Source organism: Podarcis erhardii (genome assembly GCF_964252035.2).
Source record: "Podarcis erhardii genome assembly, chromosome: 6".
Lineage (NCBI taxonomy): Eukaryota > Metazoa > Chordata > Lepidosauria > Squamata > Lacertidae > Podarcis > Podarcis erhardii.
In genome coordinates this window covers 42,179,898-42,207,281 of record NC_138510.1, presented here as the reverse complement: position 1 = coordinate 42,207,281, position 27,384 = coordinate 42,179,898, and the positions used below count along the sequence as shown (strand labels likewise).

The following is a 27,384-nucleotide window of genomic DNA, read 5'->3' as shown; positions in this document are numbered from 1 at the left end:
AGCTCAGGCAAAGCATGTACTCTTACCACAGAACCCACTAACTGTTACAGACTCCCAGATTTTGCACTACCTTTCAGAGGTTTTGGCTTCAAACCAGCAGTTGGGAACCTCAGACTTGAAGGCCATGTGTGGCTCTCTATCTAGGCCATGCCCCTTGGCAGGCCCCCTCCCCAGTGTCCTCGAGTGCTTTTTCCTGCATGGCATATGTCCATGAACTCCTTTACCTCTTGCATTATGGAGAAGTTGGTTTGTTATGTGGGCAAGTGTAGAAACCTCTGGCTTTCTCGTAGCTGGAATGCAGCCTACTGTAAGAGTCTCATCCTTTGTCCTACCCACTTTCCCCTCTGGCCCCACCCACCATCATTATGTGGCCCCCTGAACATTGTCTATGAGAAAATGTGGCCTGTGGGCAGAAAACAGTTTCCCCACACTTAACCTTTTACCATTAAGGCACAGGATGGAATTTTATTACTCTCTAATAAATCAAATGGAACTATGTTTATGATTAACGTCACCAAATGATCTTCATAAGCCTGAAGTGATAAGATTAACATAGTGAAATTGTGATGTACAAGAGCAATCTAATATCGCAAGTCTACAAAACAGCACATCTCATTCCCCATCACCTTCATCGTTTTCATGGTGGTTGGGGAACAGGACACAGTAGAGAAGGTTGTGCAGCACAGCCCCGAGCACCAAGCCACTTCCAATGCCAACCAGAAACACAAACACAGCCCTCTGGCGCCAAGAGCCCCACCGACCCTGGGCTGGCATGCTGGTGGCGTTCTGTTGGTTATTTTCAATTTCTGATTGCTGTTCCAGCGTTAAGGATTTGTCAAAATTCAAATCCACCATGTTGCCGGGGATCACACGAAGTCCAAAGTAGATTCTCTTGACAACCTTGTAGTTTTTCATGAACTGCACATCGCACCTGTACGTCCCCGCATCGTATTCCTCAGCGGGGTAAAGCTTAATGACAAAGCCAGGATTCTTGAAAGGGGCAAAGAGAGTATCATCTGTTGTGATGATGCCTCGGGCCAGCCTCCATGTGTAGCTGAAGCTCTGGGTGTCGGGACCTATCTCCGCAGTGGTTAGGCAGCTGATCTCGAACGGCCTGCCTACTAGGGCAGTGAAGTGCCGAATCCCACAGATCCAACTGTTCAAACAGTCCACCTTCCGTCGTTTGCAGCCTCTCCTTTGCCCATCAGGCCTAATCTCACATGACTCTTCTTCCTTGTAACCCAGCCCACAGGTGACGCTGCAGCTTGTGGAACTGACTACAACTCTTCCCGAAGCCGTCATCAGGGCTTCGGGAATGGTCACTGCCTCATGAGAAGCCACCGACAGCGGTACAAAGAAAGCAAAGGCTAATGTGCCCAGGGCCAAGCCAGATTCTGTAGCCATCATACTTGGAGAGTCCTTTTACAATCCATTGGGCGGCCTCGTTATATGACCTCCTGAATATCATCCTTTGTTAAAATATCATAAATGTTTCTGTGGTGTGAAACAGATGCCTTTTCCTGAACCCGCTCCCCAGCCGTAAGACATTCTCGGAATACAAAAAGCAGCCAGGTGGCATCCTGCCAAGGGAAAGAAACTTATTCAAAAGGTGAGCAAAGTTAAGCAGGAAGGTGCAATTAGAAGCACAGCATAGCTGTCAACTTTTACCTTTTCTTGTGAGGAATCCTATTCGGAATAAGGGAATTTCCCTTAAAAAAGGGAAAACATTAACAGCTATGTAGCACAGTGCTATGCAATGCTTTGTTAAGTCATTCTCTGGGTGGCATGTTCAGGCAGACACAGCCTCCCTAGCACAATCATATCACATAAAAAAAAGCTTAGCATAATCAACAAATCAGCAGAACTTAGTAAATTAATTATGGCTGCAATCCTAGAGCCCAGAGCTGGGACAGCTGTAGCCCTCCAAGCTGTTATTGGACTATAATTCCTGTCATCACCAATCTTTCGTTTTACCGGCTGGGCTTATAGGAATTGGAGTCCAGAAACATCTGGAGAGCCACAGCGACTTCACATCTGCTAATATATGCATTGGATTGCAGCCTCACAGCTTTATGGTACTTTCACCACAGTCCAAAACCAATACTGAGTCACTCAAGATCAGGTGCTTCTCTGAAAAATGAAAGAAAAAGACAGAAGCAGCACAACAGTAAACAAAAAAACTTCCTGGATCCCCCAACTGGTATCTCTTTACTGCCTTAATACATAATTAGACCGCCAGAGCTAAACTTGGGTTTGGAAAGAAATGGACTAACAAAGTTGTCACAAAAAAACAGATTAATCCTGAACAACAAAATAACACAGCAAGAGATTGAACAAGCTATCCAGAACATGCAATTGGGCAAATCTCCAGGGCCAGACGGTCTGACCTCCAAGTATTATAAGACATTAAAAGACTATCTGATCCAACCATTGATGGAGGTCTGTAATGAAATTATGGAAGGGAAGAAGGCGCCGGAATCGTGGAAGGAAGCTTTTATCACATTGATACCAAAATCTGAAGCTGAAAAGACACAACTTAAAAACTATCGTCCCATCTCCCTTTTGAATGTGGATTACAAAATATTTGCAGACATTTTGGCAAGTAGATTTAAAAGAGTTCTTAATGAAGTAATTCATAAAGACCAGGCAGGCTTTCTCCCAGGCAGACATATGTTTGCAAATACTAGGAACATTATTGACGTTTTGGAACTTTTGCAAACAGATATAAATACAAAAGCAGTGTTAATTTTTATAGACGCGGAGAAGGCCTTTGACAATATCTCTTGGAAATTTATGAAGGGAAATTTGAATGAAATGGGAGTGGGACGGGGGTTTGAGAATGGGATTGACGCAATATATTCAGAACAAAAGGCTAAACTAATAGTTAACAATGTGGTCACAGAAGAGTTCAAAATTGAAAAAGGAACACGACAAGGCTGCCCGATTTCCCCTTTGTTATTTATTTCGGTTCTGGAGGTGCTCTTGAACTTGATCAGAGGGGACCGGTTGGTGGAAGGGATTCAGGTCGGAGCGAAACAATATAAATTGAAAGCTTTTGCAGATGACCTAGTTTTGACTCTGCAGGAGCCAGAATCTAGTACGAAAAGAGTATTACAACTGATACAGGATTTTGGTCGAGTGGCAGGATTTAAATTAAATAAACAGAAAACTAAAGTGTTGGGAAAAAATTTGACAGATATAGAGTCGGAAAGGTTTCAGAGAGAAACAGAACTAACTATGGTTAAAAAAGTAAAATACCTAGGGGTAAACATAACAGCAAAAAACCTGAGTCTATTTAAGGATAATTATGAAAAATGTTGGTCTGAAATTAAGAGAGACTTGGATAGTTGGACAAAATTGAAGCTTTCTTTGTTAGGCCGAATTGCTGCTATCAAGATGAATGTATTGCCAAAAATGTTGTTTTTGTTTCAAACATTACAGATTGTGGACAAAACGGAGTGCTTCCGGAAGTGGCAGAAAGATATATCCAGATTTGTCTGGCAGGGCAAAAAGCCCAGAATTAAGTTTAAGATATTAACAGATGCGAAAGAAAGAGGGGGCTTTGCCCTGCCAGACTTAAAGTTGTACTATGAAGCCGCAGCTTTTTGCTGGCTAAAAGACTGGCTACTTCTCGAAGACACTGACGTGTTGGACTTGGAAGGTTTTAACAATGCTTTTGGTTGGCATGCATACTTATGGTATGATAAAGTTAAGATCAATAAGGCCTTTAAGAACCATATTGTCAGGAAAGCAGTGTTTAATGTCTGGACAAAATACAAAGACTTATTGGAAAATAAAACTCCAAGGTGGCTCTCACCTCTGGAGGCTAAGGCCCTAAAAAGACCCAATATGGAGGCTAAATGGCCAAAATATTGGGAAATATTAGAAAAAGATGGAGACAATTGGAAATTGCAGAGTTTAGAGAAAATGAAGGATAAGGTGCGAGACTGGTTACATTATGCTCAGATTAAAGAAGTTTTTAAAAATGATAAAAAGTTAGGGTTCCAGGTGGAGAAATCGAAGTTAGAAACTGAATTGTTAGAACCAAAGACTAAGGTATTATCTAGAATGTATAACTTGCTGTTAAAATGGAATACACAAGACGAAATGGTTAAATCGGCTATGATAAAATGGGCACAGGACATTGGGCATAACATTATGTTTGAGGACTGGGAAAGGTTGTGGACCACTGGGCTGAACTTCACCGCATGTAATGCTCTGAAGGAAAATGTAATGAAAATGATATATAGATGGTACATGACCCCAGTTAAACTTGCCAAAATATACCATTCGTCTGATAACAAATGTTGGAAATGTAAAGAAAACGAAGGAACATTCTTTCACCTCTGGTGGACATGCCCTAAGGTGAAGGTCTTCTGGGAAATGATATATAATGAGCTGAAAAAGGTATTTAAGTATACCTTTACTAAGAAACCAGAGGCCTTCCTTCTGGGTATTGTCGGCCAGAAGGTGTTAAAGAAGGACCGAACATTCTTCATGTATGCAACAACGGCAGCAAGGATACTCATCGCAAAAAACTGGAAAACTCAAGATCTACCCACACTGGAAGAGTGGCAGATGCAACTGATGGACTATATGCAACTGGCCGAGATGACTGGCAGAATCCGTGACCTGGGAGAAGAGAAGATGGAGGAAGACTGGGAGAAATTCAAGAAGTATCTACAAAAACATTGTAATTTGGTTGAATGCTAAGAAGGATGCTAGATTATAAAAAACTGGCCACCACTAAATTAGATTTGAAATTTGATGATAAGTGAGATTAAAGAAAATATAAATTTTTTTGGAAGAAGTGCTAGATTATATTCGAATGAGTGGACATGAGATTGTAAACAAGTTGATAATTTGTTTGGAAAAAACTTTTAACGATGTAAATGGGAGCGGGAGACGTGAGGGAGCCCAAAGAAGTGATGAAATTATGTCTGTGATAGAAGTAAGACTGTTTATTATTTGTGCATTTATATTTAAAAACTTTAATAAATATTTATAAAAAAAAAAAAAAATAAACTTGGGTTTTCTGGCAATGTAAAAAAATATGCATCAGACTTGCCATGACAGCAGTGTTTTCCATTTTAACATGCCAGCTTTAAAGACAGACAAAACCAGGGACCAGTTACGATGTTACTACTTTACCAATATAGATTTTATGACCTGTGACAATAGATGTGTGTAAAAGGTACTTCAGGAAGAGTAGTAGGAGCACAATTATTGTAATTCCTAAACAAACTTTCAGCAGAAGTGAACTCTGACAAGAGGCCTGCCCTGGAATTTTGATTTGAGGTCTCCAGTCTGAAATGTACTATAGTTTTCTGAACATCACAAACCATAGGAAAGTATGACGCTGCTATACACTGAATAAAACTCTTAGTTCGTTCATTTAGCACACTGCTCTGGCTTGTCAATCACTCTCTAGTCCTGCCTGCTGAGGCCAGTATGGAAAGAAATGCTCTCCAAATGCACAGATCGCTATAGCAGACCTGCCTGGAGGGGAAGAGGCCACCTGAATAAATGTGGGGGGCGGGGACTCAACTACTGTAGATGTATGATGCCAGAACCAGGATGGAGTTTGATGACTACCTTGCACTAACCCCAACTTCTTCCAATAATCTTGCTCTACCCACCCGCTCATAAATCTGGTACCACGGAAAGCAGGCAAAACAAGAAGCGATACTTACGCAACAGTGACTTGTGCATTGTGGATTCAAATTGAAAATACTACCAAAGTACAAGAAATTACAAAGATTAGTTTGGAATTTGCAGGTAGTTTTAAATTTGCAGCACTGTAGATGAGGAACATCAGGACTGCATCAGTCAAGCAGTTTACCATTTTTCCAAACTAACCATTAAGAGAGAAGGATCTGAACCCTGCTCTTTTCTTCAGTGTTCATTCAGTCATTAATGCCTCTGCGATGCCGATGGAGTTATCAAATTGTGATGTCACAAACCAGCTGTTCCAACTGTAGCATCATGCCAGCAATGCCAAACCATTACATTCATACTAGCATAGTGTATTGTAAAGGTGATATTAAGAAGACCATACTGAACCAGGAAGCTAGCTGGTTTGTCCCTAGGGTTCTAAGGGCAAATAAATATATATATATATACATTAACACCATAATCCTCTGCAGGATGTATAAATAGTGTGTGTATTTATTTATTTTTATTATTCTTGTGACATGTTTTAACTGTTTCTCATTCTGAATTAATACTGGGAGCTGCTGGTGAAGGGCAGGTGAAATAAAATCTGGGTCATGGAAGTTCCTAAAAGACCTGCTCTCCACACACAAAAATGGGTGGGGTGGGGTGGAGAGAGAAGGGAAAAACATGATTCATGTGGTTTAATAAAACATACTTCTTTATTTACAAACACAAATGCTACCATCACAGCAGTACTTTATGAATAACTAGCAACCAATCACACTATCTGGCAGGTTTTGTACAAGCTACAGGAATATCAAAATAATTAAAGCAAGCCTGAAAGAAAACTAAGCGATGGACACTGAAGAAGAGAAACCTGCCAAAGCTGGTTGGAGTCCAGGACACCATATTATGCAGAGCAGTGATTGCTACCCAAGCAGCCTTCCCCTCTTTGGATGGACTGGCAGGTTGAAAGTAGTAGGATTATACAGCGGAAGGCTGCACAGAACACCTGGTGGTTGGGAATGGCATAAATTATATCATACAGTACAATATATGGGACTTCAAATCAATATTTTTGAAGTTAGTTTGCAAGTTTTATCTCTGCATTTCCCAATGCATCCCATGGGCCAATTGAACCTCCTGCAAGATGCTCATGTATATTCTGGAGATTGGGGAGGCGGGGGAAAATAAATCTCCTGATTTAGGAGACTGATAAGACTTTGGATAAACAACTGCAATGGCAAGAAATGAAAATGAAGGATGCAACCTTTTCTAATGCAGGCCCAGCCAAAACCGGAAATCTCTGGATGGCTTAGGATAGCACACAAAGCAGAAACATAAATGACTTAAGCAGTATATTCCCATGTCTTGTGTGCAGATTCATCTAAACATTCCCAGGGAGATACGCATTTGCCTGGCACATCCTCAAGTGGAGGGAAAACGAGCGTCTCTTGAGCTGTAGAAGTCCAGCATGGAAACATGCTGAGACGTATGCCACTCATACTTTGGCCCAACATCATCCCAACCCTCTTCTTTCTCTCTAGACATACGTCCACTCTGCCCTCCCTGGTTCTTGCAATAAGTATCCAATCAGTTATAAACCTCTTTGGAGTCATTTGGATTCCAAATGTCTGTTCCAAAGCAGGCAACTTGTAAGTTGTCTTGCTGTATAAAGGGTACTTAAAAAGCATGTCTACCAAGTCAATGCAAACCAGTGTGAATAACGCAGAGGAAATAATGGTGCAAAGAGTAGTTTGCTTAAACTAGCAACACTGCAATAGGAATGTGCTGGGATCCACAGCAGCATGATGGGTCTTCATGGAGACACGACAATCATCCTCTTGAGAGCTGAATGATGCAACAGAAACTAAAAGACCTTAAACTTGGAGGCAAGCAGGTCTTCCCGTCCTGTGACAGACTTCATTGTACTTTGGGGAGCAAATGCAGACTAACCAGCAAAAAGCAGTTCCTTTCCATCAGGTTCTCTACAAATCTTCTTTCCTGAGAGTCAACAGTTTGTTCACTGTTAGCAGGAAGAGAGGATTGGGGGAAAGCATTTTCCTCTTCCATAATTTGCATTTTCTTCTTTTTTTAATGTCCCCTGTATCCATAGGTAGCCAGGTCACTTGTCCTGACCATAGTAGCTTAAAGTCAGTCCATTATCTGACTGAATAAGGAAAGGTGAGGAAGGTTGGGAAGTCTTCATAATAGCTCTGAAATACCACCACCTGCTAAAAGAAACACCAAACCAAAAATCAAATATTTTTTAATATTAAAAAACAACATTTTTAAAAGGACTCTCACAGATACCTGCAGCACCAGAAGCTGGATTGTACAAGACCACTCCCAAATGACGCAGAGAGGTTAAAGGGGAAGCTTTTGTCCAACATGTTATGATGCTTCATTTCTCTGCTTTTGATTAGAAGTCTTTAAAAAGGTTTTTAAAAAAGGGATGTCAGAACTGGGTAAGATCTTTGAGAAACTCAGTAATTCCCTGCCACTGGGATTTCTGCAAGTTTACCTGGTTTAAGTATAGGGAATAAGGAAGTTGTACAGACTTGTGTTGTAGCTAGTAAGCACACTTGCTGTCTGTGAATTCTGCATGGGAAAAGGGAAGGGATTATTGAGGATGTGGACAGCAGGAAGGCAGTTGAGGCAGGAGCTGTGCCATGATTACAGCTCGGTTTCAATTTATTATCCATGCTCTGTGCAAGGCAAGGAAGCAGCACAGTGTTCGGTCCTTTTCTGAGCTCAAATTTTCCAGGGACTAAAAAGCACAAGTTGAAATGTGCTTTTGAACAATGGAGTCTTGATATGGCTACTTACAAGTACATACCGATAATAAAGCCTTGTTTACAGTTATATCTTTTCCTGAATCAAGATAGTTGTATATAAATATGCTGCATGGCACCTGAGTTTAAGAAGGCTTTGAACCTCAATAGGAATAGAGCAGTAAGTCAGGGAGGTGCCTAACAGCTCAATCCCTCCTGGGAGTAGATGGCACTTCTGAGTGATTAAAATCATTAGGTTTGGGATGAGCCACGAGGAGGCATTTTGTGTCTCCTCCAAGATGGAGCCTGGAATTCAAAATGGAACCTCAAACACTAATGCCTGAAATGCTTAGTGGCTTGGACTGCAAGGCTTCCCACACAAACCAACAGAATGAACTTAAATAAACCCTTTTAAATCCTAAAGCAGGAAAGTTCCATAAGGAACTTTTTCTGGCACATTTTACTTAATAATAAGGTGGATGTCAGCAGATGAGGCATTTTGTATCAAGATTTTTATGTCTGACTGTTTTGACTGAACACCAGCGAATGAAACAAATGACCTCTTGACAGCCACTCTCCCAGCAATGGTCCAAAGGAGGAAGTATATTTTTGCCACAAAACTCAACCCCATGTAGGGATGCCACGACTCTATAATAAAGCAGCCACCTAGCAGTAAGGACTATGTTTGGATCATGTAGTATTAAAATAAGGGATCTCTTTCTCCCTTACAGTTTTTAAAATAGTATTTTCTTCAACCTTTTTTTTAAAAGAAAAACATACCTTCATTCAAATCTGGTACAGCTTATTGGAAGTCAGAGAGAGATCTTTCAGAGGCCTGTGGGCTGCCAGTTTGCTACCCCTGCTTCAAAATATTATACTTAAGGAAAAGCATGTTGCATAGGTGGAAAACCACCACTCAGCGGTAGATCACAAGCTTTCCTTGCAAAAAGCCACGGGTTTAATCCATGGTTGGGCTGCAAAGGACTTCTGCTTAATATCCTGGACAGCCACTGCCAGTCAGCAAGTACAATGCTGAGCTAGGACTAATTGTTTGATGCACTGTAAGGTAGCTTCCTATTTTCCCCCAGAAGGTTGTTGAAGACAAGACAATCATTTTCCTAAGCATTTTTAATTAACAACAAAAAACAGGCCAGAGCTTGACTGTGAAAAGCAGAGCACCTGCTCTACAGTTCACACCTTGAGTGTGTCAACATTTCTGAATGCAGGAGTTGCATCTGAGTCTAACAAAGGATAGCCCAAAGCACCAATTTGACTGTAAGCCCACACCAGGAGGAAGGATGAAATACTGTTCTTCTGGACCAGGCATCCCGTTAACTTGGTTTCTTGCCTCCTCTCATAGGCAGGCATCTATTCCTGCATCAGCTTGCATGGTTCTGTAACACTCCCCAAATAAAGTCACAAAGACTTCATAGTTGCAAACTTCTAAACATATCTAGAAAATTGTGTGGGTTTTTTTTTTTTAAGGATTTGGCCGCTAACTCTGCTCTGTCCAAGTAATATGTTTGCATTGTCAAAAACATGAACAATGAATGGATGGTATCTAACTTCTTCAGAGAAGACTCATGGAAATCTATGGACTTAAGCTGGCAAATGTTAACTTGCCCATTCATTTTGATGGGCCTGTTTCAAGTATGATTTAGTCAGATACCACCCATACTTTTTAACATGGTGGCTCTCCTGCATATACCTACTATAGTTTAAGATTTCAGAAAATGTGTAGCATGGTGCCATTTGATCTCAATCTCATTTCTGCAAAACTTCAAGGGTACCTTTTGGCGGGGGGGGGGAGGGGATGTCTTACAAGAAGTTGTCCCACTGAGTACTTACTAAAACAGTTTTGTTGAGAAGCTACTGAAGAAACATAAGTTAGCAGGAAAACAACAAAGCAAAGAGATTTCTGCTTTGGAAAGCTGCCACATTTCGTTCATTGCATCACTTGTAAGCAATAACTCAATGAATTTATTAATACTACAAAAGCAACTTAACAGGAGCAGAGCAGGAAGGACAATGAGCAAGCTGGGTAACACAGGACCAGCAGTGAGGGAAAGAAAGGGTTAAAAAAATAGCTGTTCTCGAAATTATAAAAAAAAATCACAGCAATAGCTGCTGAACTTCAAGGACATACAAAATTTTGCACATACATATCACATCTGAATCCCTATTACGTGTAACAATTTTTATATAAAATATGATCAAAAGTCACTTCCTGTTCCTTGCAAAACCCACTTTCTCCTGCCTCCTTGAACTTTGTCAAACTGGGCAGAAAGCAGCTTTCCCAAATTTACACACAATTAGAGGAGTAAAATATGGGCATTGACCACCTGCATAGCACTGAAGTAACGGTATGCAGAACTCTCGCATTCAACTTACTGCCAGTATTATTGAACTTGCTTAGATAAAATACATAGAGCCAGTTTTAAAACTCTTGGTAGCAACCTTCCAACGAGCAAGCAACTGTCCAGAGCATGGATCCGTAATATGGACACATCACTAAATTTTCATAGGCAATGAAACTCAACCACAGTCACCAGAAATGCTATTGTGGGATAGCTATTCCCTTTTCCCCTTTAATCTTTTCTTTTTTTGCAGCATCAGATATTTCACAAGAGTGTCATGCAACAATATTTTAGCTCTGCATGCTCCCCATCATTTTTTATCTCTGCTTTGGACTCCAAAACAGCCTTCACGACTAGCAAATTTGGGTTGTGTGGCGCCAATGATGCGCACTCCAAGGAGGAGAACCCGCAAGTTAATGGCTTGATGCCATTTCTGTATGACACGTCTTAATTTTCTCAGCCTTCGCATTATTTACTTGCCATGCCTACAAGTTGTGGGTGCCTATTGTTATTTGCGGCAACAAGGGCAACCATCCTGTTCCAAGAAGCAAAATTTTGTCTGTCCTTGAAAGCAGAGCAGCTAAAACACTTAGCAAGCAAATGCCGTTTGGGGAGCTAAAGTGCTAAGGCTATGCCATGTCTGTACGAAGCAAGGTCACCAAGCAAGCAGACGCTCACGCTGGGTCCTTACCTGGCAAAGGCTGTCCCAGCTCCGCCTGCACTTTACCCTTCGCTGCTCCTTCCAGAGGTAAAGAACCTCTGTCCCCTTTGTAGAGTTTCGGTTTAAATGGAGAATCTTTCTCTTTACCTTTTGATCCTTTAGGCCTGCCTGCTTGCTTCTTCTTGGATTTACCATCTCCTTTCACACCCAGAAGCGGATGGACTTCTGCGAAGGAAGAGGCAGGTTTGTAACAGGAAGTACATCTTTTTAGTTTACAGTGCATTTACTTGCCCTGTGTATTTTGCAGATCACTGAAGGCTCATGCCATACCACAAGAAAGGGGACTTATGGCATTTTTCTCTTTTTTTAGAAATAAGAAAGGGAGAGCAGCGGTTCTGAATCATTTTAGGACAGTAGGATGAGCCAGAAGTTAGAATTAAGTTGAGTTTTCCAGCAGTTTGTTGTATAGAACCGAAGAATAAACTGGTCTACTCAGGTCAAGACAGCACCTGGTCCAGGTGCTTTAGAGGAAATGTATAACACCACAGGTTACTAAACAAGTGCTTGAGCTAATTGACCATAATTTCCATTCAGTGGTCACAGATAGGAGGAATGCCTCCCCACTGAGGAGTGTAGCCAGACAAAAAAATCTAAGCACGTGAGGAAAGATTTAGTACTTTAGCCCCAAGTGAGTAAGATAATGAGATATAAGAGGACAAGAAACATAGGGATCTTACTTGTTTAAATTAGGATTGCCATACGCCTGGATTTTCCTGGATATAGTGGCTGTTGGAAGCAGTGTCCAGGTGGAAATTGCGGAAATGTCCAGGAAGATCTGGACGCATGGCAAACCCATGTTGGAAGTCTAGATTTTGCTGAATTCCCTTAAAAATAGTTCAACGACTTCATTCTTTTTCAAGATTTTGCAAAGCTCAACAACTTAGGGCAAAACTCTAAAAAAAAAAACTCAACAACTTTTGTGTCCACTTCACTTTTTGAAATATGGCAACCCTAGCTTATCTAGCAGTTTAAGTGCCCTGTCAATTGTAATGGCACAAGCTTATTTACCACTCACAGCCATTTTTGCTAAGTTCTAATATAATCTGAAGTTATGAAGATATTGGACAGCAGCACTGATAGCAACTCTCCCTCACCATCATTGGGTACTCCCTGCAGTTCTATGTTGGTTGTTTTAGGTTTCTTCTTTGGTGGCTGAGGTCCATCAGACAAAGACTGCCTCTTCTTCTCAGAGCCTATTCCTTCATCAGGTAAGGCAGTCTGCACTGCATCTGGTGGAGGACCATAAGGGTTTTCCTCCGGGTCTTCCACTTCAGGAGCAATAGGCAAGTACAACAAAGCTTTGGAGTCTTCCAATTCTTCATCGCTGCCAAGGAAAGTGTATTTTTTCCCATTAAACACACAAAACTCATGCTACAGGATTGAAAAAACACACACAAACACAATTTTGTTCTTGTGTTCTTATCCAGAACAAGAGCTAAAGTGACCTCCAAAATTAGCCATTCAGACACACTCTACAGCAGGAATGGCTAACCCATGGCCCTTCAGATTTTGCTAACTATGACCCCCATTATCCCTGGCCATTGGCCACATTAGATGCAGAACTTCTCCTACAGGTCATTTTGACTGGTGGGTGGGGCTGCTCACCTGTAAATCATATGGAGGCCAGGTGATTCAACTCCAGAGGTAGAATCTGAAATGTCCTCCCCGTTCTTCCTTTGCAGCCTGGTTTGAATTCAAGCTGAGTTGTAAAGGAAGAACTGGGAGCACTTCTAAGCAACTCTTCCTTTCCATATGCAATTGGGCCCTTTTTGAATTTGGCATCTTTTTCTGTTGCTGCAGGATGACAGAAAAAGGAGCCAAATTCAAGAAACACTGAACTCTACTAGAAGCTGTAAAGAAAGAACCAAGTTTACCTGTCAAGCAACATCAGGTGATGGTCAGGTGGCCATGATTTGAGCCAAACCACACAGCAGCCCAATGGGAAGGCCTGGGGAGCCTAAATAGGTTCATAGGGAGGCTCTGCCTTGCTCATATGAAAAGATATGCATACTTACTCTACAATCCTAACTGGCCTAGCCAGGGAGAGTCTTATTGAACACAGGGTGACTTTCTTCAGAGTAAGCCTGCACAGAACTGCACTGTTCATCTATTAAAACCTGTAACTACCGTATTTTTCACCCTATAGGATGCACCGGCCCATAGGATGCACCTAGTCTTTTTTTTGGGGGGGGGGGAAATAAAGAAAAAAAAAATTATTTCCCCCCCCCCAGCCGCAGGAACTCCCGCAGGGCTCCCTAGGCTGCGGATAACTTCCCGAAGCGCAGTGCGCTCTGCTTCAGTGCGCCCCATGCTCCGGGCAAGCAGGCTGCAGATGTCTGCCCGAAGCGCCTGGCGCTCTGCTTTCAGCGCGCCCCGCGCTCCGTGCAGCAGGCTAGGGAGCCCTGCGGAAACTTCTGCAGGGCTCCCTAGGCTGCGGATAGCTTCCCGAAGCGCGGGGCGCTCTGCTTCAGTGCGCCCCACGCTCTGGGCAAGCAGGCTGCTATCTGCAGCCTAGGGAGCCTTGCAGGAACTCCCGCGGGCTCCCCAGGCTTGCTGATAGTTTCCTGAAGCCTGGAGAGCGAGAGGGGTCGGTGCGCACCAACCCCTCTCGCTCTCCAAGCTTCAGCGAAAGCCTGCATTCGCCCCATAGGACGCACACAGATTTCCCCTTCATTTTTGGAGGGGGGAAAGTGTGTCCTATAGGGCGAAAAATACGGTAACTAATATTTCTTTAATTAGTTGATAGTCCTAGTGAACTATCTTTTTAGTGATCGGCAAATATTTATTGTGTGCAGTCTTTCAACACCCTCGCCGCCGCCACATTCACCTGCTACAAAAAGCAGCAATGGGATCTACACTGGTGACGTCCACTTCCTCATCCTCCGCAGCATCAGCACCTGATAACCAAAGAAATTCTAAATCACAAGTAGGCAGCAACAGAGAGGTCTCATTGCCAAGCTTCATCTAATGCCTAAATAAGCCCTATGTCACAGAATTAAACTCATGCTGTTCTGATGCCTAACTTCTTACAAAATAATTGGCAATGGAAAAAAATGGCAATGAGAAGTGAGCCTCTTTTCTTCTCCAGACTTCTTTAAAAAAATCCTGCTATATACTTACCTTGTTTGGCACCACCATAAATCTGTGCTTTTATTGCCTTACATTCAACCTTGTTTCCCTAGCAACAGCTATGACATTTCATAACTGAACCTTGTTTGCCTAGGTACATTGTTAAAACATAAATCTTGCAAAGGTGAAAATTAAGTGGAATGTGAGCCTTTGCACCGACTTCAGTAATCATGTCCCCTTTTTCCAAATACTAGGAAGTACCTGCTTAAATTCTGCAGGACTGCGGTTTGTGTCAGACAGATTGCAGCTAAATCAGCTGTCAGTGAACAAGCCATTAAGCACCAGCGGTAGTTTTAAATGCCCACAGAACCTTGATCAGTAGGATAACAACTCTCTGAAGACATCAAACAGATGGCTACTAGAAGTCTGGAAGTAAAGAATCGGAACAAGAATTCTTGCTTGGCTGAAAAACGCAACAGATAACTAGGGAAGAACAGAAGACAAGAACCTTGGACTGCAAGAACCCACAAGTATAGGAAGTAAGGACTGAAGACAATATAAGCATCAGTAATGGAAGACTCATCAGCACCACTGGAAAGGGAGTCTAGGGTGCTCAGCCTTCCTAGATGCAAAGGCATTCTCTGGAAACAAAACTAAATGAAAGTTACCTAGTGGGTAGTTTGGGTACTGGAATAACTAACCTGGGATCCCAAAACAGCACAGAATAAGGAGTAGTAGCGGCAAAAACTAGAAACAGTTTGCTAACGCTTATACTAGACGGGCCATGAAATGGGTCTTGATATGTGGCCTATAGATTCAAAGGCTCAAACTGTGTTAAATCAGAAGAACTGTTAAATTTGTATCTCACACCTTGAATACAAAATGTTCCTGAGGTGGACATGATACAAAAAAATACTAATACCATATTGGCCTGAATATAAGCCACACCCAAATATAAGCCACACCTTTAAAATTGGAGGGGGGGAGGGAAAGAAAAAAAGAAAAAATACCCGAATATAAGCCGCTCCCTTCCTCGCTGCTCCTGGCTGCATACTGGGGGGGGGGAGCCTTATTGCGTTGCCAGTGGCCTTTCCCCTTCATCGCTCTTTCCCTTTCTGGCTTTGGGGAAGAGGACATGGGACTATGCATGAGGCAGGTGCCGTTTTGCCACACTCCTGGCGCTGTTTGCCCCATGCTCCTGGCTGCATATTGTACGGTTGTGAATATAAGCCACATTTAAACTTTTCATGGTCGGAATTTGGGGAGAAAGTGCGGCTTATATTACGGTATATCAACAGACCCAGAAAGGGCATCACTGATTATTGCGTTTTTTACTCTCCATTCACACACAGGGGATGATGTTTGAGAGAATAATACTGAGGTGCTTTTTGTACCTCAGTATTATCTTGTACCATGATGCGCTCCAAGAGGCAATGATTGCTTGCAGCTCCAGTTCTGGGGGCAGAGGAAGGGGGTAATCTGGGCTGATGCTACACAATAAGGATGCAAAGCTATACACAGTCCATATACTTTTACACTGGGCAATTTCAGTCAATGCATTCTTTACCTGTCTGCTCTGGCTCGCTCTTATCTTCATCTTCTATGTCAAACTCAGACTCTCGCTCTTCATATTCTACATTTTCATCCAGTTCCTTAAAATCAGGTGCAAAGGCACTCCAGTTTTCCTAAGCCACAAATCCAAAGAACATTTTATGCTCGTGCCCTGGTACAGCAGCTATATAATCACACCCTAGCTATGCACCAAAGTGCCACAAACCATGTGCGACATCATAGGACCAGTCCTTCTTTGAGATACAGAGTCACAAGGCCTACTAAACAAGAGGGCTAGTTACTTGTTTTACGTAACGTGAAATCAGGATCTCTTTCATCTCTTCCTATTTTTCTTCTCTCCTCAGTGAAAATCATTCTTGCAACCCTCTGGCTACAAACAGTTTTTTATCAGTTTTGAAATTATTTGATTCTCTCTGGTGAGTATTTTTAGAAAGATGTTGGTCCTGCAGTGTAAAAGCTTATGCAAATAATGGCAAAAAAATAAAACCAGAATGACCAATGAAATAAGGGTCATCCAGTGTAGAAATGGAAGAAAATGCATCAGTACTACTTACCACTTGATTTTGAGCCCATATGGATACTACACCACTGGAAATAGAAGCGATGATAGGTCGGACAGGATGCCACTAGATTATACCAGAAAGAGGGAAGAAAAGTGGTACATTTTTTAAAATACAGTCTGGCCCAATGCCGTGAATCCTGTTAGAAGGAGACAATGCAGTACTTACTGCCACATCTAGCAACAGCTCTCCCCTTGTGCCATGGAGGATTTTCACTAAGTTCCCAATGCTCTTCTCCCAGATGTACAAAGCATGCTGACGTGCTGACCCTGCAACAATGTACTCCCCATCGCCAGAGAAACAGCATTTCTTCCAAGGCGTCCTGCAGAAATAGCAATTAACAGAACCTTGTTCAAGTGTACACTAGGGAGAAGCAAGGGTTCAAAAGAATTGCAATTGTCAAAAGATGATTATGCATAGCTGGAAGTGGGCTTCTCTGAAACTGCAAATAGCAAATTCTGCAATGCAAGTTATACAAATTGGTCAAGTCAGGATACGTTTCCCCATAATAACTTCTTTGATCTTAAGTCGCACGCCAACAAATCTAGAAGAAAATAAGAAAGCTTGAAAAACTATGTGAAGATTGCAGTTGCTTCACTTGCCTTGCTATTGCGTTGTTGCAGACTTTGATGCTGTGTTCGGTCGCTTTTGTAAGCAACCAGAACTGATGTGAACTTATAGAAAAATATAAGAATAGGACAGTAGCTGGTGCAGAGGAGTGACTTAAAAACTGTGAGAAGGACTTGGCTGGCAGCTAAGCAAGGAACTGTCAACAACTCCCATCATTCCATCTGGCTGCTTCAAAGGGAGCATCGAGATGAGCCCCCGCCCCCACCAGCCTAGCAAAAACCAGTTCTATCTTCATTAGCAGCCAAACAACCTAGCTGCATCAGAGGGAAAGGTGAGATAGCAAAACACCCCCAAATGCCACATGCCACATGCCCACCCCGTTGCCCCCACCCTCAGAGGACTGGCCATGACTATCTTAGTTTCCTCTTCCCAGACTATGAGTTTTCTGTTCTGCAGGGCCTTTGAAGGCTTTAACTGTAGTGCGTCTTAGTGGTTTTAGATCTGCTAACCGATGGCTGTTTTAAGCTCCTGTGATCTGTGTTGCATTTTATTGTGTTGGCTTTTTGCATTTGGGTTTCATCCTGGGTTGGAAATTTAAGATTGACTGCAGGTTTTACAATATAATTGTTATGTTTTAAACCAACTTGTACAATGGCTAGAAAACTTGTTTATGAAGTGTTTAACAACTAGAAGAAAAAATATCAATAATGAAGATTTAAAACTTTTAACTGCCTTGAGTGCACCGGCAGAAAGATGTTTTATAAATGTAGTAAAGGCAGCAATTAATCCAAACACTGCCCTGTCTATGAATCTCAGGCTTCTCTTTACGCTACATGATGCTATGTTAAGAGATTGTATTTTGAATTTAAGTAAAAAAAATACAGCCTATTTTTTGGATTACAGAAGACTCATTCCACCCCCACTCACCCATATTCAAAAGGTAATTGTGGACAGAGCTGCACAATGTAGAAAGGGGATCCTGCTTTACTGCAGAAGAAAGGGCTCTGAGAGCCAGGAAGCAGGCAATCTGGACCTAGTTCCTTTGGAACAACAGCACTCAAGGTCTTTAGGGGGTAGAATGTTTGTTTTTCAAGCTCTGAGAAATGAAGTAATACCAGAGGACAAACTAGCAGTGGGGCCTTTGAATACTGAAAAGCACATGCCCTTGACTCAAGACAGATAATTCCTACCTGTTCACCAAGTCCTGCAGCTTTTGCATTGGCTCTGGTTCTCCATCTCTACCACAAGTCAAGATTTCCCGACCGTCATAGACTCTGATTATGCGATCAGCAGTATTTATTAGAAAGCAACTAAGGGAGGGGAAGGAGATACAAAACGCTGTAATACCATTCATTCCAAATATACTGCTGAGCCACTGTGCTCCAGCAGGTTATATAAGAAATAGGATAAACCCATAGACCAGGATCCTAGTATTATTATTAATACTTTGTTGAATTTATTTGTTACACTTCCACCCAAGCCTCTAGGTGATATAAATAAGAGCTAATTAAAAGCATCCAATAGAGCAATATCACTATACTGTAAAATAATTAAAACTAAATCACCAGTCAGACTAAAAAGTAATGAAACTCTTACCCCCACAAGCACTGGCAAGTTAATCAAGTACAAATTAAGGCCAAAGGTACAACCAAATACCTCCTTTAGGCCTTCCCAAGGACAATGTTATTTGAACAGCAGCTCTCCATGTATGAAACTGTAAACAGAGTCAAAGTCTTCAACTCACCTTCCTTTTCGAGCAAACTCTATAGATTTAATAGCTGTAGTATTGCTGGTTCCTGTAGTTACTCTGAAGGAAGCAACAAGGTCCTGAGTGTCTGTCTTTAAGACCAAGATCTAACAACGTAAGTAAAAATAAATCAGGTAACTTTTACTGTGACCTTTTCACCACATACACTTCCTGTTTAGAGTTCATAAGGAAAGGCAATAAAAGTCTGCACAGACATCAAAGTGTGCTATTAAAAGTCAGTCCTGTCAGTGATTTATGAGACAACTAAGCAAGGAACCATGTCTTCCTCTCTCATCAATAAAAAGGAGAGGTTAGTGGCAAGTTCAACACCAGCAACACCATCAATTTAAGACAGTGAAATCCAATGGAGCAGGTATGGAATTAGAGTAGACAATCTCTGTGCAGCAACTGCATGCAATTCATTCTCTAAAATGGGATCTGTCCAAAAGAAAAAGTCCCATGATGACATTGTTAAATTCTGAAGGTTTCTTTGACACAGACGGGTGGGGAATTTCAAAGCATTTGGGCTGTTTATTTAAATAGGGAATGTTATGAAGTTACACAGAGTTAGTGTCTGATTCAGTTCACAGCAGATATGTCAGACCGCCTAAGCTGAATTCTTCATTAAAAAAATATAAGCTTTCATTAGAAATGTAAAGAAGCCAACAACTGCATACACAGCTAGAACTGGTAGGGAAGAATGTCAATAATGTAGATCAAGCAATGGTGATGTACAAAAGGGTGCCAAGGTGTGTGTGTGTGTTTGTGTGTGTGTGTGTAAAATCTTCTCACATCCATTAATGGGTTGAATGTGGCATACACAAACTATAGTCAAGGCCCTATGGTGCAGTTGTCTGTGACCCTCACATGTTAACAACCTTTCATTTCTGAATAAGATAATTTTTTTCTGCATAGTCTATTTTTAGACAATGTGTACCCAGCTGCTTCATCAAAGCTGAAATAAATTTTGCTTAGAATCATGATATTCCTGGAATATTTTGAGCTGAGAGAGAGAAACAGAGACAGAAACAGAGACAGAGACGGAGGGGGGAGAGAGAGAGAGAGAGAGAACCAAGACAGCAATAAAGGGAAGCCCATTTCTTCTATTTACAACACTTCTAAGGCGAGTCATACAAATCAGATAACTGAACCCGCTACCCACCAAATATTAGTTCAGTGAGTTCTCACCTTCCCTTTAGCATTCCCCGTGTAGATATATTCCCCTCGCCGGTCAAAAGAAGCCACCACATTCAGATCAGAATCATCATCCACTGGTAGGACAACATGTTTTGAATCAGACAATGTTAGCATGACAGGTGCAGACTTCATTGGACATACCAACACCCTGTTTCTAAACAAATAGAAACCAACAAGAAACAAAAAAAGAAATTTTCAAATTTTCTATTTTCTTACCTGGTGTCTCTTTTGGAACAGGGGAAAAAGGGGTGGGCTAAAAGGAGGTTTCTAAGGATGCAGGAACTTTGTGTATGTCTGAAAGCAGAGGCTTCAGAGCTAGAGATCAGCGAGGACAAGAAAAAAGAGAGAACACAGAGATGAAGGGGATGGGATCAAGGCAGGGAAAGCCCTCCAGGCAAAAGGCTTAGGGATGCAGACAAGACACTGCAGATAGAAAGCAGAAGCTTGGCAGAGCCCTTTCTTGCATGAAGTGTCTGCATCTTTTTCTTTAGAATTATAGTGGTTTTCCACAAATGCAAATTAATGCAGATTTAATCTATTACATGGCTACTATTCTTCAATCACATGGCAGTCATGCTTTAAAACAAGTAGCAGCATATTGAATTGGGCCATAAAGATGGCCACCCACTAGGATTAAGAGTCTCGGCATATACAACTATCTGTGCAAAGACCCCCTCAATGCCAGATGTCAGGAAGTGGGCGTGGGAGGTGAGCAGTCAGTGGTCTCAGGCTGCATGGCAGGATCCTGGTACCCCTCTTCATGGGTTGGCTATATGCATGGAGCGGCCACTTCTGAGGACTGCTATTGAACTATCACCAGCATATTGATGACTTCCAGGAACAAAGCTTCAGATAATCTCTCATAGTGGAGGAATTCAGCATCACGCTGGGATGATGATCAGCACAAGCATTCCTGATTGCCAAACATAAGGGCCCCTCCTCTCCACCCCCTGCACACTGTTATGGGGGTTCTCCCAACTGCTCCCCCCGAATTGATTTGAGGGCTGTGTTGTAGGAGGTAGGACCCCTGTTGCGCTAGTGGGACTTGTTGCACGGGCTCCCATATTTTGCTGAATATGGCCCACAGTAAAGAACTGTGTTGAATAAAGCAAATGATGAAATATAATCTTGATTAGAATACGGTAGGCAAGAAACTATTCAGTTTTCAAAGACTGCTCTAGGGAAAGGTCTTTGTTAGTATTACTTACTGATCGCGGGGATGGTACTGGACTTTCAGGATCGGAGAAGGGAAACGAAACCTCTGGTCACAATCACCAGTCAGAACATCCCACTGAGATACCATATTATCAGTTGACGCACTCACCAATTTGTGGCCATCTCGACTCCAACTGGAAGAGAAAGTTCACAACCATTGTTTTGTTGCTATCCCCACATATATTATTTAAAATGGTCAGAGCTACTGGCTCATAATATGCTTTAAATTAAAAGAGTGTTCTATCAAAGGAACATCCATGTAAATGTATTTAAACTGGGGTGCCAGTATACAGAACTGATCAGTTAGATTGCCGTTTTTTTCGCTCCATAAGGCGCAGCGGACCATAAGCCGCTCCTAGTTTTTAGGGGGGGGGTCAAGAAAAAAATCTTATTTCCCCCCCAGCCTCAAAGAGCAGCGGACAGGCTGCGTTCAGCCTGTCCGCTTGTCCCAGAGCTTCTGGGGCTGTCAGGGGAAGCCCGGGTCCCCCCCCCCAGCCCCAAAGAGCAAAGAAGCCAAGACAGCGAGCGGGATGGATCCCACTCACTGTCTTGGCTTCATTTTTAGCTGCGGGGCTGGGGCGGGGGAACCCTGAGCTTCCCCCGACCCCAGCCCCCAGAACAGGTCAGGGAGCGGCGGCAAGGTCGCGCGCAGCCTTGCCACCGCTCCCGGAGCCTGCAGGGCTTGCGGGGGAAGCCCGGGTCCCGGCCCCCCCCCCAGCCCCAGGGACAACACATTCGCTCCATAAGACGCACAGACATTTTCCCTTAGCTTTTAAGAGGAAAAAAGTGCGTCTTATGGAGCGAAAAAATGCAGTATCTCTTTTTGGGACTATTATTTTAACCACACTGAAGTGAATAGTGCTCTATACTGCAACTCAAGCTAAATTTACTCAGATACCAATGCATTTATAGCAGAGCCGAATGGTGATTGTAAAATATCTTGAAACAAAGCATTTGTAATAAAAAATACTTTATGGCTTTTGCAGTAAAAAGCCTACAAAACCCAGAAACACTTGATACAGCAAAACACTGAGAGGGTCTTTTCTACTGTATGTTATTAAAAAATCCAACAATGAGGTCCTGAAGTATCCAATAAAAAGTAACAAGCAAAATATTTCTAAAATGATGAAGTTCAAATTCAAAAAGTTATCTGTGTTGGAAAAGGGAAGTTATTTATTTATTTATAGCTTATACTCCACATTTTCCCAGCAGGTGGATGCAAAGCAGCCAAGATCAAAAGAAAGGATAATTTCATGAGCTCAAAGGGATTTAGACTTGTTTTTCTTTGATAGCAGCATCCCATGTTGCAAGTTAAACTGATTTTGAAACTGAAGGGTGTTTCAAAAGTAGTTTGTGATACAAAATGGAGCTCATCAATTCAAAGAAAAGATCAAAAGATCCACTGGGCGAGCAAAAGATCCTTGCAAGAATCTAAGAGGCAATCGGATTCTCAGTCTTTAGCTGTGATCCAAAGATACTGAATGCATGTGGGGAGGGGGGCATGAATCATCTGTGTAGCTGGATCTTTCCTTGATTTTTTTTTCCCTGCAGCAGCTTTCACTATCAAAGAGATGACTTTAAAAACCAACTTTCCTTTTTAGCTCTTGGAGTATAAACTTCATGCAGAATTCAAGTTGTGTAAGTTTCAACTTGTGAAAATGATATACTGAACACATGACATGCACACTGTGTTTTTTTACTTAAGCTGAGAGTATGCTATCAATAAATCATATTTAACTCATATTGAAATAAATTTCTTACCATAAAGAACAGACCGGGTGGATATGAGCACTTATGATTTTTGCTATGCCTCTTGTCAAGAAGTCCCAAATGACAATCCGACCATCATTACAACCTACTGCTAGAAGTGTGCCCCACCTGTTAAAAGTACAAGTAAGGGCCATACTAATGCAGTCCAGTGTGCCATCAGCTTCCTGAAAACAATGCAAGGTATAAAAATCAATGTCAACCAATTTCATTTCAAAGCTATATAGCCAGTATGCTTCACACCTTTGAAATGTCTCAGGCAAAGTAAGGCCACTGCTATTTGAGAGATCACCTAGACACTGAAGGGAAAGTATGCATGAGATTAAAAATCAGAAGTTGAAGGGATACTGGTTTTCAGACAGACTTGTTTTCCTGATGCACTTTAACATACACCAAATATCCACATTGCAGTTCAGCAAACATCTGCTTCCCGTCTTCAAACATAATAAAACCAAGTCACAAGCCAAACAACATTAGAATAGAATGTGTCAACTTTGAGTGAGGGAGACATTTACCTCTGGATAGTTCTGTCCAAATGATTCTGAAATAAAACAGATGTATAAAGAATGAAATAAGTTATACAGTACCACATTCTTTGTGTTATACAATACTTCAATTTTTTTAAATAAAAGTATGCAGTTTATAATGAGAAATTTGATTCCAAATGTCAGGCATTGGCCCTTAACTCTCATCAGCTCCAGCCAGCACACTGAATGATCTATGACGAGAACAGTTATATAGTCCAGTAACATCAGGAGGGCCACAGGTTCCCCACCACGGTTATAAATCGGTGGTGAGTGCTAAGTGGGCCCATAGTTCAAAATCTGGAGGTAGTTCTAGCAACAAAGCACAGATAACTAAAATATTCTTAACTTGGCAAGGTGGGCGCAAATCATCTATATAGACAACAATAAAATAAGAATATAGAGCAGAATGTAAGTGCATGACATTTGATGTAAACATGCAAATGCCAAGCATTACAAAATCATCACAACTCTCTGCAAGAATAACCTCAGTATTACCTTGATGTAATAATCTTCAGAAAGAAAGGGCTCTGCTTCTAATCCTACTTATATGGGAAGTGAGGAAGAAAGATATGTAAGGCCATGCTTATAGGGGGTTTTGATCTGGGGTCCTCACATTGTTTTTAGGCTACCTGTGTTAGTCTATATTTTATGGTGCTTTATAATTACTGTTATTTTATTGCATTAATTATGAGCCATCTAAATGTGTTGAAAATGAATGGAAGATAATAAATTTAATAAAATTATTTTTTTTAAAAAAAACAAAAAACACCCCAAGACTGAGGGTCAAACTACATACGTTAAAATGCATTTTTGTACTTTGCAGAATTCTTAAAATGCAAATAACATCAACTGAGCGTGGGCTTACCATTCGTGGGATGCAAATGAGGGATTTCTTCCCAATGTAGATACTGGTTTTAGAGGCAGGATTATCCTCAGGACAATAAAAGGTGGGGAAAGGGTTAAAATTCCTCTCCGTGGTTGCCCTCATGCCCCAACAGCTGATGCTATTTGCATTTTCAAAACTTTCTTAACTACAAAAATGCATTTAATGTCACATCCACTTTGACTCTCAGTTTTTCTCCTATTCAGGAGCTGGTCAGCTAGGACAGGTGTGGGGAACCTTTGGTCCCACCACATGTTGCTGAACTACAATTCCCATAATCCCCAATAAGTATGGCCAATAGGCAGAGATGATGAGCCCAAAAGGCTTCCCAGACCTGAACTAGCACTTAATGCAATGATTCCCCACTTTGTCAAGTGGTCTGCTTTTTCTGGTTTTGTCTTCCCATGTAGCATGTGTCATGGACCACTTGAATTAAGAGGCAGCTGAATTTAAACTTGAATTAAGAGGCAGCTGCCCTGCAAATAGCTTTCCAAAATGTCAATGGTTTCTGCTTAAGATACAATAATTTTGCAAATTCATCCTTTGTATGTGGGCACTTTGCATGTGGATCTTTCCTCTTTCCCTTGGAGCAGGCAGTAGCACCAGGTGTCAGTTTGATCCTTTCTAGGTTTTAAATCAAAAGCTAAAGAACCTAAATTATTCCCCTTCCCTACTGAGAATACACCAACTGAAGAGAGGTTTAGAAATCAGTGAGACTGGTTAGGATTGGACTGTAAATATGCCTAGGAAAAGCTTTGATCAAATTCTGAGAAACCTTTGAGCAGGATGGCAAACAGGTTAAAGTGAACCAGATCTTCCAGGGAGAATGTGGGGTACAGTGGTGCCTCGCAAGACGAAATTAATTCGTTCCGCAAGTTTTTTCGTCTTGCGAGTTTTTCGTCTTGCGAAGCACGGTTTCCCATAGGAATGCATTGAAAATCAATCAATGCGTCCCTAAGGAAACCGCCTTCAGTCCAGGTCCGGGGACAGTCTGTCCCCCGACCTCTTCTGAAGGCTGGGGGGGGACAAGGGCTTTTCTTCCCACCCCCAGCATTTTAAAAAACCCCGGGACAGCAGAGGACTTCTCCGCTGTCCCGGGGTTTTTTAAAATGCTGGCGGGCGGAAGCGCTTTCTCCGCTTTCCCGGACAGCTTTTGAAGGCAGGCGGTGGGGGGGAGCAAAGACTTTCGCCCCCCACCAGCCTTCAGAAAAGGACCTCTTCTGAACGCCGGCGGGGGGCAAAAGTCTTTGCTCCCCCCTGCCTGCCTTCCCGGGAGAGCGGAGAAACGCAGCGCTTTCTCCGCTTTCCCGGACGGCTTTTGAAGGCAGGCGGCGGGGGGGAGCAAAGACTTTCGCCCCCCACCGGCCTTCAGAAGAGGTCCTTTTCTGAAGGCCGGTGGGGGGCGAAAGTCTTTGCTCCCCCCCGCCTGCCTTCAAAAGCCGTCCGGGATAGCGGGAAGCGTTTCCCTGCTATCCCGGACTGCTTTTAAAATGCTGGCGGTGGGGAGCAAAGCCTTTCGGCCCCCGCCGGCCTTCCTGGACCTCTTCTGAAGGCCGGAGGGGGGGAAGGCTTTGCTCCCCACCGCCAGCATTTAAAAGAGGTCCCCGGAGATTTCCCTATGGGCTTTCTTCTTGCGAAGCAAGCCCATAGGGAAATTTGTCTCGCGAAGCGCCTCAAAAAACGGAAAACCCTTTTGTCTAGCGGGTTTTTCGTCTTGCGAGGCATTCGTCTTGCGGGGCACGCTGAGCGGGCAACGCTTATCTTGCACGTTAAAAATGTGTCACCCCTAGGGTGTACCCCTGACGCATAACCAAACGCTGGGCAGCACAAACACAGAAATGGTGCGATGCTACACATGCTTGCTTAGAAGTAACGGCCACTACGTTCAGTGGGGCTGACTCACGGCTGTGTGAACAAATACTGCAGCCTGAAGAAACTTCTTTGGTCCCAAGAAACTAGAAACCGAGTGGTCAAAACTGGCATGGCTGCCATGGCAACGGGACTGTCAGCTTGTTAGCAACAGGGCCTAGCAACAGGGCAGGCAGGAGGAAAGAAACCTGCCATGGGAAATCAAGCACCGCCATGACTTCAGGGAAGCAGTTTCTGCCAATGGAGGAGGAGGAGGAGGAGGGGAAGAAGAGGGGAGCAGGGAAGGTGGGCGACCACCAATTTACATGCCATTAAACCAGCCCCCAGGGCTGCATCCCCTGACTTGTTAGCTGATGACGAACTTAAAAGAGGTGTCAGTCGGTTTCACTCTCGCCCTGCCAAGAGTTATTAAGCCGCGTTTTGTGCAAGCGGCGGGAGGAGGGGGCCCTTCTCCCAGGAGCCGCCCCAGCCCAAGCGCTCCTCCGGCCCCTGGTCCGGGTCGGGTGCCCCGGCACTTCGCTGTCTCCCAAGTCCCAGGCGCCCCGGCCCCCTCGCGCAGCCCAGCCGCCCGCCCCGGCCCCCTCCCGCCCCACCAAAGCGAAGGACCGAGGAGGGCTCGACACGACCATTTAAAAAGCCACGCACCCAGCAGTTCCAGATTCATCTTGGCCACTTTCTCGCTCCGTCCGATCCCGCTCCGGAACCAAGGACCCCGGGGTCCTCGCGCACACCCAGCCGAGGGGCCCGGCTTAAGGCTCAGCCTGACGCAACCGCAGCCCACTCGTTGCGCAGGGCTCCGGTCCGGCTTCCGAGTCACGCCGAACTCCGGGCCTCGACGCTCGCCTTCATCGCTTCGGGACGGCGGCGAACAGCGTCTCGGGGCAAACGGTTTGAGTGGCGT

General features: G+C 43.0%; 2 protein-coding genes across 6 annotated transcripts; both read right to left on the bottom strand.

Moving 5' to 3' along the window:
• Positions 1 to 437: 437 nt before the first annotated feature.
• On the bottom strand, positions 438 to 6,259 carry TMEM81 (transmembrane protein 81). Its single transcript, XM_081865267.1, has 2 exons — positions 5,694 to 6,259; positions 438 to 1,580 (listed from the first exon to the last, which is right to left on the bottom strand). Exon 2 carries the CDS (start codon positions 1,405 to 1,407, stop codon positions 613 to 615), a length of 795 nt encoding a protein of 264 aa, XP_081721393.1. The 5' UTR covers positions 1,408 to 1,580; positions 5,694 to 6,259; the 3' UTR covers positions 438 to 612.
• Positions 6,260 to 6,355: 96 nt separating this feature from the next.
• Positions 6,356 to 27,341, bottom strand: RBBP5 (RB binding protein 5, histone lysine methyltransferase complex subunit). Of its 5 annotated transcripts, XM_081865246.1 has the most exons (15): positions 27,129 to 27,341; positions 23,720 to 23,745; positions 23,199 to 23,371; positions 21,431 to 21,571; positions 20,214 to 20,376; positions 19,023 to 19,132; positions 18,469 to 18,588; positions 16,877 to 17,030; positions 16,703 to 16,774; positions 16,144 to 16,261; positions 14,335 to 14,404; positions 12,602 to 12,831; positions 11,595 to 11,672; positions 8,180 to 8,256; positions 6,356 to 7,889 (listed from the first exon to the last, which is right to left on the bottom strand). In XM_081865246.1, the coding sequence occupies exons 1-14, from the start codon at positions 27,145 to 27,147 to the stop codon at positions 8,228 to 8,230; spliced, it is 1,503 nt and encodes a 500-aa protein (XP_081721372.1). In that variant the 5' UTR covers positions 27,148 to 27,341; the 3' UTR covers positions 6,356 to 7,889; positions 8,180 to 8,227. The 5 variants fall into 5 exon arrangements, with proteins under 5 accessions (XP_081721372.1, XP_081721369.1, XP_081721370.1 ...); XM_081865243.1 differs by lacking the exon at positions 8,180 to 8,256 and having other exon boundaries at positions 11,478 to 11,672; XM_081865244.1 differs by lacking the exon at positions 8,180 to 8,256 and having other exon boundaries at positions 6,356 to 7,886; positions 11,478 to 11,672.
• Positions 27,342 to 27,384: the final 43 nt, after the last annotated feature.

Coding starts and splice junctions, on each gene's coding strand:
- TMEM81 (XM_081865267.1), bottom strand. CDS start 1,407: ATGATGGCTACAGAATCTGGCTTGGCCCTGGGCACATTAGCCTTTGCT.
- RBBP5 (XM_081865243.1), bottom strand. Junction 20,377..21,430: donor CAGTACCATCCCCGCGATCA/GTAAGTAATACT, acceptor CTATTTGTTTAG/AAACAGGGTGTTGGTATGTC. Junction 14,405..16,143: donor GAGCGAGCCAGAGCAGACAG/GTAAAGAATGCA, acceptor TTTGGTTATCAG/GTGCTGATGCTGCGGAGGAT.